Here is a 14,696-nt window from a genome sequence, read left to right on the forward strand (position 1 = left end):
TTCTCCCAGTCAGTGGGTTGCCTTTCTGTCTTAGCAACAGTGTCCTTTGCTTTACAGAAGCTTCTCAGTCTCAGGAGGTCCCATTTATTCAATGAGGCCCTTACTGTCTGTGCTGCTGGGGTTATACGTAGGAAATGGTCTCCTGTGCCCACGTGTTGTAGAGTACTTCCCACTTTCTCTCCTATCAGGTTCAGTGTGTTCGGACTGATATTCAGGTCTTTAATCCACTTGGACTTGAGTTTTGTGCAAGGTGATAGATATGGGTCTATTTTCATTCTTCTACAGATTGACATCCAGTTTTTAGACATCTGAGCTGCTTAAAGTTGTTGGCTATTGCAAATAATGCTTCTAGAAATATGAGCTAGCAAATATTTTTAATTCTCACTTTAATTCTTTTGAATAAATACCCGGAATTGGGATTGCTATATGACATGGTACTTTAACATTTGTATTATTTTTTTACAAATATTATGTGAGAAAAAAATCTGATTTCAGTAAAAGGGGGGAAAGGCGTTAGTATTAGTAACCTGCCTGTTTAACTATCATTGAGGGATTCTTTTTTCATTGCATAATGATTTATTTAATGTCTGTCAGATAGTGTCTGGATGTTGATGATAAAAGAGAAGCTAAAAGTTCAAGACATGCATATGTAAAATACAAAATGTCAAATCAACTTTTTTTTTTCTGACAATTTCTTCTTAACTCCTTTCCAAATCAGAACTACTCCCAAGCACTTGAATGCTAGTGTGACCCATCATACTCAAAACTGGTACCTGTCCAGCCTCAACTTTTACATCAGAGTCTTCATTCATCCATTTCAGACTGTCTGCCCAAGGGGAACAAGAGGCATACATGGGGAAGAGGCATGCTGTTCTCTCTCTTGTAAATAAGTTGACGTGATGGGCTGGCTCTCTTGGATGTTGGTTTGAAGATGGATTTCTTCAGTTATTCCTTTGATTTTTCAAAATAACTTCAGAACCTCATTTTGCACCTGCTTTTATGTTGTTATTTGTTACTATAATTTTTTTTTAAAGAAATAGATTTTCTGTTTCACAAAAGCAATGTAGACATAGCGGACAATGAGGACTACTGAGACCTCAAGAACAATGCCAATGGGTTTTTTATCCTACTGTACCTATTGGTTTCGTGGGAGTCTAGGCAGTTTGGATGCTCACCTTACTAGACCTGGATGGAAGAGGATGGTCCTTGGACTTCCCACAGGGCAGGGAACCCTGATTGCTCTTTGGGCTAAGGAGGGAGGGGGACTTGGTTGGGGGAGGGGGAGGGAAAGGAGAGGCGGTGGTGGGGAAGAGACAGAAATCTTTAATAAATAAATAAATAAATAAAAGCAATGTAAACACTAATGTTTACTTTAAACTTAAGTTGCTAATGCGAGATTCAGCTATGAGAACAGAAGTCAATATTTGAATATAATATACTTGTTCCATAGCTGTCTATGTGGTCTGGTCAATCTTCTTCCTTATTTAGTTTTATTTTGCTTTTGTTCATGTTTCTCCTGTAATACTTCTTCATATGAAAGTGAGGAATTAAACTGTCCATTGAAAATGATGGTGTTACCTCACTGAATTACTTTAAATTCAGTTTTTCTCAGACTCTAATAAAAGGAATAGGTTCAACATTCATTTTAAACATTAAAATATTTAATGTTTAAATTTTTATGTCATTAAACATTTTTGTATATTAAGTGGATTTATAGCATATATCTAAATATTATCATAAATAATTTGTTTGGCTTTACGTAACTACTTCATTTTCAGTCCTGTGCTTTTAAATATTTCTAGGCTTTAATTTTACTAATGAAGCGTATTTACCTAAATAATGTTATTTTAAGGATAAGAACTGATAATACCACTATTGCATATTTGTCGGTTTCTAGATTTCTTTGTCTCACTAATAGGATTTAGTTTTATTGACTTCAAAGGAATTGTTTATAATTGTGGTAATGCTAAAGAATTAATGTGTTTATTATATTTTCTCTGTATGAGTATATGTGTGCTCAGTATACATTTCACCATATCCATATGCTAGTTTTTGTAATATGATACATTGTTTAGTGTGTTCTATCCAATGACTTTACAGCATTATGTTTTATGATAGGAGAACAAATGCATGAGTGAACAACACATAAGTAAAGTGAGTTGATGTGGAGTGAACGTCATAACACTGTTGTACCATCCCTACGATGTATTGACTGTGAGTTGTTTTTTACATTTCTATGTAATGCCTGCTGGATGTTGGTGGTGCATGTTTTTAATCCCAGCACTTGGGACACAGAGACAGGTAGATCTCTGTGAGTTTGAGGCCAACTTGGTCTACACAGAGAATTCCAGGGCTACACAGAGAAATGCTGTCTCAAAAACCAAATATATATAGTGATATTATGTTATTATGGAGCACTGATAGTGACAGAACAATGAAAAAGGCAGCTTTTAAAATAGGTAAATAAATATTTGACCCAAATTACACAACTGAATGAGATCATTTGGGAACATATAAGGAAAGTTGATTCTGGCTGATGTCTTGGAAGTAATTCAAGTCTATTTGCCATTTCAGAGTTGAGCTTCAATCTCCATTATATGATGGAGAGTATCAGGATTTCTGGCAACTTTTCCACCTTTAAGAAAGAGTTAATGTTTTCTTCCAGAGCTTTCTAAGGCCAGTAGAGATTGTTAATAGTCATAGTGCGGAGCTACTTACATTCATTCTTCCTCTGCTGGTGAATGAGCATCCTTTCTTCTCAATGTAGTTATTAATATGTGTTGTACCACTGTGAGAAAGCATCTCTGCTTTGTCAAGGATTGTAACTTTTCTAGAAATGAATGCATGTAAGTAACTAGCTATAAGACCAACTGAATCCATGTAATTTTTCTAGTCCTTGAAAACCATGAGGTGAACCCTTCATTATTGTCATTGAACATTGAATAAGAGATATGGATTTTAAACATCTTAAAATTTATAATTACACCATGAACGAGAAATCAGAGTTACTACAAAATAAAATGGAGTATCAGTTAGATTTGGTGATTGGAGTTGAATGGAGGTTGTTGTGGTAATTCCTATTGACTTTCATCTTGGATATAAGACACTATAGAAAGATAGCTTTGAGAGTTAGCTTCATTTTCTGCCTTAATCCTTTTATGGAAAGCTATGGATTTATTAGTAGAGGCAGGTTTTGTTGCTTAAAAAGTTTCACTTCATTGAATCACCTCAGAAATTGCATCTATAATTGTCTGTCAAATCAATTTTGTATATATTTTTCTTCCCTGGAAATAAATTCTCCATAAGCAGAGTTAAGTGAAATGATGCCTTCTCTAATGAAAGCTCAAAAATACTCTAGGTGTTCTGTGATTATTCACTCATAAAAGGAAACCAATATTGATTCAGCCACTACTCCTACTGTGAAGTTCCTTTTTAGTGGAAATTAAGCTTAGGTTGTCTGTTTTTTTGCTCCTACCTCTAACGTGGAAACTATCTACTGTTGATAACCGCAGACAAAGGAAAAATTAGTTTCTTCAACAGAGTCTCACTGGGTATACAAACACACTAAGGACAGATCCCATGCCCAGCTGTCGAGGGTCAGCACAATTGAACTCTGTGGTACTTTTAGAATCGTTTTCCCCCCTCCTTACAAGTCATATACATATACATTATGCTTTCTGATTTTTGTGTCTGTGGGATTTCTGTGTATATAAATGTGTGTGTGTGTGTGTGTGTGTGTGTATGATTTTCCTGTGCTCATTCCTTGACCTTTTTCTCTGCTCATTTGTTTTTCTCCTATGTGCGGTTGTTTTCATTTTATTTTTGTTTTTGTTGATATGATTTTACTTTGAAGTGACTACTGTTCTTGCCAGTTGCTTAGGAGTTTAAAGAATATCAATCAGCTTCTCGAAAGGTGACTGACCTACAGTGTAAACAGCAAATCTTTTAACTCATTCCTGTTGCAGCATGCTGTGATTAAAGAGAAATCACCCCCAATAGGCTCAGGTCTCCAGTTGGTGGCGCTGTTTGGGGAAGGTTATAGACCCTTAATGAGGTGGAACCTTGTTGGAGGCGGTTTGTCTCAGGAGTAGGCTTTGAGGACTTATAGATCCACTCTACTGCCTCCTCTTCTGCTCTGCTCTCTGCTTCCTCTATGCAAATGAAGCGTTGTCTTTTTTTCCTTCTGTTCTTGTTGCCATGCCTCCCCTGCCATTACAGATTTTATCCCTCTGCAACTTCTGGAACTGTAATCCAAAATGAATCCTTTCTCTTTTGAGTTGCTTTTGCTCATAGTTTTTTATTACAGCAACAGAAAGGTACTTAATACAGTCCAGTTTCTTCCGTTAATGAAAAAGATTTGATTTGCCTTACTGTGATAAGGAGGGGCAAGAAGGGGCTCAAGGTAAGAAGTGGAAGGCATCATCAAGTAGAGGATAGGAAAACTAGGAGAGGAAGAAAACATATTTTTTGTTGTTGTTGTTTGTTTTGGTTTTTGAAGACAGGGCTTCTCTGTGTAACAGTGGCTGGCCTTGAATTCAGAAATTTGCCTTCTTCTGCCTCCTAAGTACTGGGATCAAAGAGGCACCACTGCCACTTGTCAGCACACAATCTTTTGAAGTGCAATTTCTGTTCTCCACTGCGGCCATTTTAAGTTTTCTGGTTTTTATTCTTCATGTTATCTGTAAATCCACCAATGTTTGACTGACACTGAATTGTGTTAGTTGCTAGCAAAAGAGCTCTTCAGATTGTTATGTATTATTCTGTGTTCATTTTTTGTAAGTGGGAAAATGTAGTGATCATGATAACTATGTGGCAGACAGTGTATATTCTTAAGTTTCTCTTGGTCTTATTGGAGTAAGCATTCATGCAATCTATTTATAGGAAATTGTGACACTGTGACACACAGTTCTTTGGATGATTTTATGGTGGAGAACTGGAGGCTGCACAGAAAAGATGATGATGGATTTGGGAATTCTGAATGATTTGGCCAGTACCATTACTAGTTTTGTGATGGACTATAATTTTGGCATTGTATAGGCAATCAATATCACAAGTAAAAGAGACAGGAAGGCATTTGGTTCAGTCAGGCATATGAGGTCGTGGCTAGTGCATATGGAGAAGGGATAAGATTATAGGGTTAACACAGATTGGTACCTACCCCACTTGTCCTTAGAGACTACACCCAGGCAAAACACTAGGCCAAGCTCAGAGCATCCTGCTGAAGAGAGGGAGGAAGGATTGTAGAAGCCAGAGGAATCTAGAACATCACAAGGAAACCCACAAAATCAACTAACCTGGGCTCATAGGGGCTGACAGACTCTGAATCAACAGTCAGGGAGCCTGCATGAAGTCAACCTTGGCACTTTACATATATGTAATAGTTGCATAACTTGGTCTACTTGCAGGACTCCTAACAGTGGGGCCAGGGGCTGCCCCTAACAGTTTGACTGGCTTTTTGGACCCCTTTGCTCATACTGGGTTTTCTGCCCAGTCTGAATACAATGTGAGGTGCTTAATCTTACTGCAATTTGATGTGCCATGCTTTGTTAATACTCATGGGAAGCCTGCCCCTTTCTGAATAGAAAAGGAGGAAGAGTGGACTGAAGGGGAATACAGAGGGGAGGTTGGGAAGAGAACGGAAGGAGAGAAGGTGATCAGGATGTAAAATAAAACAAATTTAATTGACAAAAAGTTTATAAAATTGATGTGGTATTATGATTTTGTACTTAGTTCTGGAAGTATTAATAAGTCATCAGACAGCTTTAAGCCTGAGAAAGATATACTGTGGTTTCTCAACCAGATCACAGTGCTATTAATGTTGAGGCTGTATTGAAAATGGAAGAAGCTGGAGATAGGAAAACCTTCGGTGAGACTAATGCAATAAGACAGACTAATGGGTATTGAATACCTGAAGTAAGACAACAGAGGGAGGTTGGACAGAACAGAAGAGGTCTGACAAACTAATTACAGTTGACACTTGAAATATTTGGGAAGTTCAAGTTTTTTTTTAGCAAAGATAACTATAATAGTACCATTGGTTTTGCTGTTTTTTTTTTTTTTTTTTGTTTTGTTTGGTTGTTTCTTTTTGAGATGAGGAAAGAAAGAAGACTTGGTTTGGACTAAATGACTAATAGTAGTGTTTGTCTGTTGGTTATATAGAACTGAAGTTCATCTTTACTGTTTGATGATGGGAGATGTCCAATAAGCTGTTAGGTGTCTAATAAACTGATGACACATGGTCTGCATTTTCATATCTGAGTTTTGAGGATCCCACATTGTAATACCAATTGATGAGTCATCAGTAGAGGAATGATAAATGACTTAATCTGTGGGGACAGATGAGGTCACATGGGAAAATAAAAGTTGAAGATAAGTTTGTTATGGATTCATAGGTCTGCCTTGTTACCTTGGACTCACATAGAATAACTAATGACTGCAAACATAGGAAAATCTCTCACTAAATCTAATGATTGGAAAAATCACCTGGTTATTTCTTTCTACAAGATTTACCCGATAGTTAAAGGATCCCCCTGTAACATAACAGGACTCATTTAGTAACATTATAACATGTCATACATGATAAATGCCTACAATTTTTGTTACTTAAAAAGCTACAATGAAGGAAGGGTCTGGTCATCTTTTCTAGTATTAGAATTATATCTTCAGATTCTGCCATAGAAGCCCAATCGAATTGTCTAAGATTGTAGGGGATAATGGAAGGACCACAGCTTTCTTGCTAAACAAAACTTTCGTAGGGATTAATCAAATATATTTTCTATGTCCTAGAATTATGGCCTATTGTTTGTTCACAAGATGATAGTGGCGTGTCATAACTGTAGTAGTCCAACAGAATGAAGTGGAACTGACTGTTTTTTGATGAGCTTGAAAACTGCCTGCTGCACTAAGGAAGCAGGTTTGATCCATTGTTTACTTTAAATGGCATATTGTACTCATTTCTAAGTGGTAAAACCAATACTAGTAGATATGACAAGAATTATTTTCCTTTTCTACATATTCATTCAGAATTTGAAAGATCCAGTGAGATTTCAAGTCCTAGAAATGAACAATCCCTCTAGTTCTGGCATTGGAATAGACAAAGTGTTGAGATTATTATACTGTCTTTATTAAGCAAAGTGAAACAAAAATAGACTATACCATCTGGAGATTTTAAAATGATGCCATTGCTTTTACTTATAAGTCACTCTAGTGTTTACTTATGCTTGTAATTTTAAACTTGAGAAACCCATAGGTTATAGTAGGTAATATTTAGGAAGCAGGGGTTAGGCTTTGGGTTTGTTATGCCCTGGGCTCATGTTCCAACTTTACTATTTCTTAGCTGAGTAAATTAGACAAGGTACATAAAGCTTAAATGAAAAAGTGATTATAAAATGCCAAGTTCAATGCAGATTGTTTTCCTTTCCCGTAATGTGAATTCAGCTAATATTTCTCAAAATGTGTTCTGTTAAACCTCTTTCCTTCAAGATCCCCATTCAGAAATGTGCTCATTGGTCAGCTGAAGTTGTGAAAATGCCATATAGTACCGTATTCTCTGTTGAAAAGCTCCAGCAGTCATTGTAATAGTTAATGGGTTTGAGAAGCCATGACACTAGAAAACCATTTCTTCTTAACTCTTTGAAGCCTGAAGCCTCATGTTTCCCATTTTTATTTTGCCACTATGCTTTCTCCCCTTGGGACAACTATTAACCATCAATCCATGTTTTCATTTTGGAGAACGAGAATTTAGGCTTAGAGGCAAGGTCCATCACAGTATGCAGGTGTCTTTATTGAACCACAGCTACCATTAGGACTAGTTAATGCTTTCTAGTCTAAAAATTGCAAATTTGTGTACTGGTATGAACAGGATTAACATTTTGGAGAACCGAGTTTGAACATTGGTTCTGTCATTTGGAACTGGGCTGCCTTGACTAGTACCAAGTCTCATTGGGCTCACCTATAACATGACACACTTTGTGTCTTTTTCATGAAAATGCTGGAAATCAAAGAGAAAATACTTCTGAGAACAAACTTGGAAAGATAAAGTGTCAGCAAAGGAAAATGCTATTAGTCTTGCCCTAGGAAAAGGAATTGTAAGATATTGGGACATAGTGAAGTATTATTAAAGTTTAGCTGGGTCGGTTCTCTTTTTCACTGAGCAGTTTTTTTTTTTACCTTATTACCTATCTTTCTGAATGCATTTTCACTTGTGGGTTTCATAAGTAAAATGATTCCCAGATGAATTTGCTTGCATGTCAGTAGCTTTGTCTTTTGTCAGTGTTTGGGAACTTGCTTAAATAAGCTATTTCACAATATTGTATATAATATATAGCATCTTGTATCTGTCCCTGCTGCTGAATAGTCAGTAAAGAATTATAATTATGATGCCAAATAGAAAAGAAAGCGGGCTTATTATAGACTCTAACGTATTTAATGCTCTTCCTCTCTACTTCTTCTATATTTTCTGTTTGATAAAATTAAGGAAAGTAATATAAACACTATGGAAAATCTAAGAAATTTATAATCAATGTGTCAATAACATGTTATTTATTGATTTGTGCTAATTGATACAATTTTTGACGTCATTTCCTTATTGTATCTGGAAAAACTTAGGTGGCATTTGGAGTAGGTTATATAAAACTATAGAAAACTTAAAGCCATATTTTGTAAAGTTTTAAGATCAACATTTTACATAGTATAATAAGTGGGGATCATCTTAAAATGAAAGAAAAATGCCTCATTAGAATCTTTTTTGTCTATTTTTTGCTAAAGACTTTAAGACACTTAATTATCATGGGACATTAGAGGGTTTAGATTCTAGTTTTATGTTTCCTGCTTTCTATCGTAGCTATTTATTTTATGATTTCCCAGAGACTCTAGTTTCAAGGAAGTCTTTTTCATCACTGGGAACTGTTCCTGACAGCAGAAATGTACTTCATTTTCCATGATAAAATCATAAAATGCTTCTTCCTCAACTTGCTGTAGAGAGGCAGTGATGACACAAAACTGGCAGGCAACATGCTATGCCATCTCCCCCTCGCTTTTCTCACAGTCTCACTTTGTCTTTAAATCATGGTTCCAAGGTTTAAAAATCAAAACTAGTAACTAGTTTTCTTTTCCCCTGTAGAATCAGTTTTAAACATAATAGAAAACATTTTATAAATTAGATTTAAATGTCACAGTTCTAAAGCAATACCTTTAAAGGTAAAACAAAATGTTCTGTGGCTTTAATTTCTGTCATATCTATTGTAGTTTATTCCACGGATTATTCTGGAAAATCATATTGATTTTTTTTCTATTTCTCTTGATATTGATACCTAGTATCTTTATTTAAGGGATGCCATCAACCATATTTAAAGCCATAAAGTTATCAGAATTAGTTTATTTAGAATCTTCTAGTTTCATAGTGTGTTTGCTAATAGTTGTCTTGCCATCTTTTGTCAGAAAGACCACAGTAATGAAAACCATGTTTCACCTTTTACATACATAATTGGATGAGATCACCAGATGCTGATGTTAGGAACAAATCAACAGGAAAAGTAGAAAATGGGAGTTGCATGGAAAAATACTAGGACCAATTAGCTCTGTCAAAAACCATATGACCAAGTGCAGGGGAGAAAAATAGGTTTTGACCAGGAACTGACCTCAAGGCACTTAATAATGGAAAGAAACACCAGAATGTCCTTCTTACGGTTTTCTTAAGCTTTTCATAATTAGGTGAAAATACCTTGGAACTTGACATATTATGGTCAGTATTCAAAAAACTTAGATTACTTCTGTTTTTCCTGCATTTTATGTTGATAGTTTTCAACTGTACACAAAACCTGAAAAAAAAAAGACACCATTCAGTGAACACTCATGATTTAACTGCCTAGGTCCTATAGTTGTCATTTGGATGTAGCTGCTGTATATCATGTAACCATCCATGTACTCATTCTGTGGATCCATGAATCTTTCCGCCTTACTGGTTTGTACACCTCAGTAATTTCTGTCACTCAGGCTTTTAGCATAAACTTTATTAGTGAGCACTTAATATTTGCTTTTTTCAAAGACAAATATATATTGTGAAATGTACAGATTTTAAGTATATCATTTAAATATGTTCTTGAAATTGCATATACTTATATAATTAAGAACTTACCACTCCCACTCTGAGGCAACCACTCTTATGATTTTTTTTTTAGTCATTGATTAGTTTGTTTTTGAATGTCACATTAATAGAATTATACAATGTATACTCTTTGTGGCTAAGGCTTTCATTCAGAATAAAAATTTTGAAATTGATCTATGTTGTTGTTTGTGGCAGTATTTTATTCTTTTACATTACTAAAAAGTATATAATCCTGTGGGTATAGCATAGCTTCTGTACACATTTTCATGTTAATGATATTGTCGCTTTGGGCCATTTAATGTGATGAAAGATTTTTTTTTTTGGAAAACACCTTTTTTCTTCTGTGATCACTTAGAAATATAATTGCTGGATCATTACATAATTGTATCATTGTTTTGTTTGTTTTTTTTAGGAAGCTACTATGTATTTTTGAAAGTTTATTAACTTTTGCACACCATTCCATCAGTGCTTAGTGTGGTGACTCTTTATTATTCTGATGGATTCATACTAGAACTCATCCTGGTGATTTGAGACTGAGTTTCCCTATGATCACTGAAGAAAAACTCTTATATCAGAGAAAGTTACCTTTGAGATCTGAGAATAGCCATTTGCTTATATTTACTATCTTCTCTTATGTCAGCAAACCATGCTGTGCGCTTTGGAACACTTGGGACTCGTATATTGGAAAATGATATGAGTTTAAAGGTCAAGGATAGTGTAGGTTATAAGTGACTTGATTTTTATGTTCTTTGTATTTCATTGTTACAGACGAAGCTACTATGGAGGAAACTGGGCCAGTTTCAGCTTTTCAGGACTGTTGTCCTGGCTAAAGGAATACCAGGTAAAGTTCTTAGCTGATATTGCAAGTCACTAGGTGGTGTCTCCTGTCATATGGTGTCCATCCATTGAGAAGATGGTTTTCTCTGTCATATGAGATAGATAGCTTGACAAAAATACACACAATTACATTTTAGCTAATGTTTTATATATTTAAGGGAACATTTTTCTGAGAAGCATTCACAGACATTTTATGAAACATGGTAAATTCTCACCTATATTGGTTGGTCTTTGTATTACTATATAAAATCTAAAGCAATGTTAATCACTTATTTGAAGAAAAAAATTTAATTTGGAATATTTTCTGGCTTGTGTGTTTACTTCTGTCACATGACAGAAGCACTTAACGAAAAAAGAGAAAAAATTTGAGGTTCAGAAAGTTTTTTCTGTGGTAGCTTCATGTTACTACAACTGTTGAGTACCCATTATCATAAAGAAGAGTTTCAGAGGTAACTGGTAGTGTGGTGTGGAGATTTAGTCATGCTATGTAGGTTAACATTTTTTGTAAGACACATTTAATATAGATGGGTATATGTGGCTTGAGATGTAACTTATACCAAGTATATCTTACATGAACTCAGACCCTGCTGTCTCTCAAATTAGCTGAGACGGTTAGGAATAGAGTATGATAATATTCCAGGAATCTATTCAGTTAGCTAAAAAATATTTCATACTTAAAATATTCCATTACTTTATTACGCATGGTACTTACTTTCATTTATTTAATGGACTGTTGTAGCAGCATTAACTCTGCTCATTATGAAAACATGGGTGATAAAACTGCGGTGATATTATAGTTTAAATACCACTGCACAAAATTGAGTGTGGCCCACTGGACAATATACAGAGAGTGAGAGATTTTGAAATGAAATGGTATAAAAGGAATGTTTATACCATATCATAGCCCATCCCTCAAAACTCAGGGATCTGTCTATGCAGAAGATGGAACAAAAGACTTTTAAGAACCAGAGGAGGTAGATGACTTCAACATCTTGAACATCAACAAGCATTTTCCAAGCACAACATGGCCTCATAGACACATGTATACCAAAGCTAGCTCTTAATAGATTTTATGTAATAGTTTTCCTCTGCCTCCTTTGAAGTTGACACACTGAGTCAATTCAGTTACTCTAAAGCATTGAATTTTGTTGTGATAAAAATAAAAACATGATTTTAAGACAAGATACTTTTTTTTTGGAAATTTTAAGTTCAGATCTTTCAACTTAGTTAAAACTCCTTTTCTGTGTTTTGTTTAGGAAAACAGTGATGTTGTGACTGAAAATTCCAGCTGGCAAGCACAGATTCTTGAGAATGAGGAAGCTATCCTTCTTAGTAGCAAGGACAAAACAATTCAACATGTAGAAGTGTTTTGTTATGCCAGGTATGAAAATTATTTATGTAGCAATTTGTAAGATAATAGCCTTTCCCCCTTTTTATACTTCTTCAGGAAAATTGAGTACCAAGGAGATTGCTATAGTAAAATCGATACACTGGCTTACCCTCTTTTTTAGCTGTGACTTTCAGTGTTCTCTATTTTTGAAATAATAATAATAACTCCTAACAATGCCATACATTTCATTTTATCTTTGTAAAAATCCTATGTTACAGTAGGACTGTGCTGGTAAGTTTGTTAACTTCACACAAGCGATGGTCATCTGGGGAAGGGTAATGTCAATGAGAAAATGGGACTAGATTTGTAGGCCAGTCTGTAGGGGCATATAGGAGGACCCACCTCACTGTGAAGAGTACCACCCTTTGTCATTTGGTCCTGGGTAGTATATGAAAGCAGGGTGACAGCTCAAGAGATGTCTCAGAATACTTGCTATTCTTGCAGAAGACCCAGGTTGTATTCCTAGCAACTACATGGCGGCATGCAATGACCCATAACTCCAGTTCTAGGAGCTCAGATGCCTTCTTCTTACCTCCTTGGACACCAGGCACACATGTGGTGTACATGCATACATGCAGGCAAAATACTCAAACACATAAAATAAATAGTTTTTAAGGAAAAGCAAAGATTGTAGACAAAAGGCATTCTTTATACACTACTATATAAGTGTGATCTAGCCACTATGGAAGTCAGTATGGATACTTTTCAAATAAACTAGCAATAAATTTTTCATTGTAAATTTAGGTTTGTTTTCTTGATGTACAAAATTGTTTTTGTTTGTTGTGTGTACTAGTCACTAACCCTCTGTCAGAAATAGAGCTGGCAAAGGCTGTCTTCTATTCTGTGGACTGATTCTTCATTTGATTGACAGTTTCCTCTGATGTACACAGTCTTTTTAGCTTGGTACATTCCTATTACCCTTCTGAGGGTCTGCTGTCTCTTACCCTATTGGTCTATGAGGTGGAACAGTTGGAATAGCCCTTTTATTTTTACTTGTTTTGAATGTTTGGCACTGGATCTTTTTATGTTGCTTAGGCTAGGCTAGCCTCTAGCTCCTGTCTTTGCTCATGTCTCATCCTCCCAGAGTGATGAGCTTACAGCTGTGTACCCTTCCCTCTGTTTATGCAATGCTGGGGATCAAACTCACTGCTTTGTTCAAGCTGTGCATTCTACCAATTGAGCAACATCCCCATTCCTGTTTTTTTGATTTTAGAGTGAATTTCACTGATGGCTGATTTTGTATATCATTTCCTGTACTTATTTGTCATTCATATGTCTTTTGGGTGAACTGTCTGGTGATTGATATCTTTTACAAGTTTTTAAATAGAATTCCTTTTTTTTTTGGTTGCAGAATTCTTTTTCAAGTATTTGTTCTTTGTTAACTGTTTAGTTTAAAAATACTTTTCTCTGAATTCTAACTTGTGTTCTCATTCTTCCTAAACAGGATATTTTGTAGAGCAGGTTTTGCAAATTTTAACACGCTGCCATGTATTCATTTTTCTCTCTGTATATTCGGTTTTTGGCATTGAGTCTGAGATCTCTTTACTTGGATGTACTTCCAGAAGCTTTCATTTCATTGAAAAGTGTTTCTTACAGATAAATATTGTACATTTTAGTTCATGACCCACTTTGAGTATTTTTTGGTATGTGGTATGAGGATTAGGTATATATTCTCTCCCCACTCCCCAGCCTCAAAACATTTGCTTCAACATCAGACTCTAGGGATTATGAAGATTATTTTGTCAGAGTTTTATCCTGAGTTCTGCCTCTTTGAACCTACTAATGCTTTTGCTGTTGAAAGGTTGTTTTACCTTTAAGTTATCTTCTGCAGTTAAACAACTGATTAATGAAAGGGGGAAAAAAAGTACCTGCAGTTGTTGGTAATTATTTTAGTGGCCGTTGCTATAGCTCTCCTTAATATATCGTATTACATTTGATGTTTTTATTCTGTGCTGAAGCCATGCACATGGTTTGTTAGAAGTGGATAAACTGAAGCTCAGTGAGAGGCAGTTAAGACAGGAAATGATATCGCTGTGCATAGAGAGGAAGTGATAAGGCAGGAGGAGACAGGAACTCAGTCTTTTGGGGCTGAGAAGTTGAGTAGGTAAGGTGGCTGTGGTTTTGCTCCTTTATCTCTGATTTCTCAGCATTTTCCCCATTGTCTGACTCTGGGCTTTTATTATTAAGACCAATTAGAAGTCGTGCAACATTCCTTTATTTTTCAATTTTGTTTTTGTTTTTGTTTTTGTGAGAGAGGACCTTGCTATACTGCCCAGCCTTGAGCTTTGAATTCATGATGACATACGGTATTCCATTATCCTTAATTTGTTGTGATTGTAGTCTATATACTCAGGAATATTTCTT

At 35.5% G+C, this 14,696-nt stretch overlaps 1 protein-coding gene across 1 annotated transcript in view; it reads left to right on the forward strand.

The window, feature by feature from the left end:
• Chm (CHM Rab escort protein) overlaps positions 1-14,696 on the forward strand; it is a 170,023-nt gene that overhangs the window by 36,142 nt on the left and 119,185 nt on the right. The window contains exons 3-4 of the mRNA XM_050130219.1: positions 10,874-10,946; positions 12,199-12,323. Of these exons, the coding sequence (XP_049986176.1) occupies positions 10,874-10,946; positions 12,199-12,323 (198 nt within the window). The remainder of the gene's footprint in view (positions 1-10,873; positions 10,947-12,198; positions 12,324-14,696) is intronic.

This window comes from Alexandromys fortis, unplaced genomic scaffold, assembly GCF_014885135.2.
Source record: "Alexandromys fortis isolate MF-2015 unplaced genomic scaffold, M_Fortis_MF-2015_v1.1 scaffold_230, whole genome shotgun sequence".
NCBI classification, from domain to species: domain Eukaryota; kingdom Metazoa; phylum Chordata; class Mammalia; order Rodentia; family Cricetidae; genus Alexandromys; species Alexandromys fortis.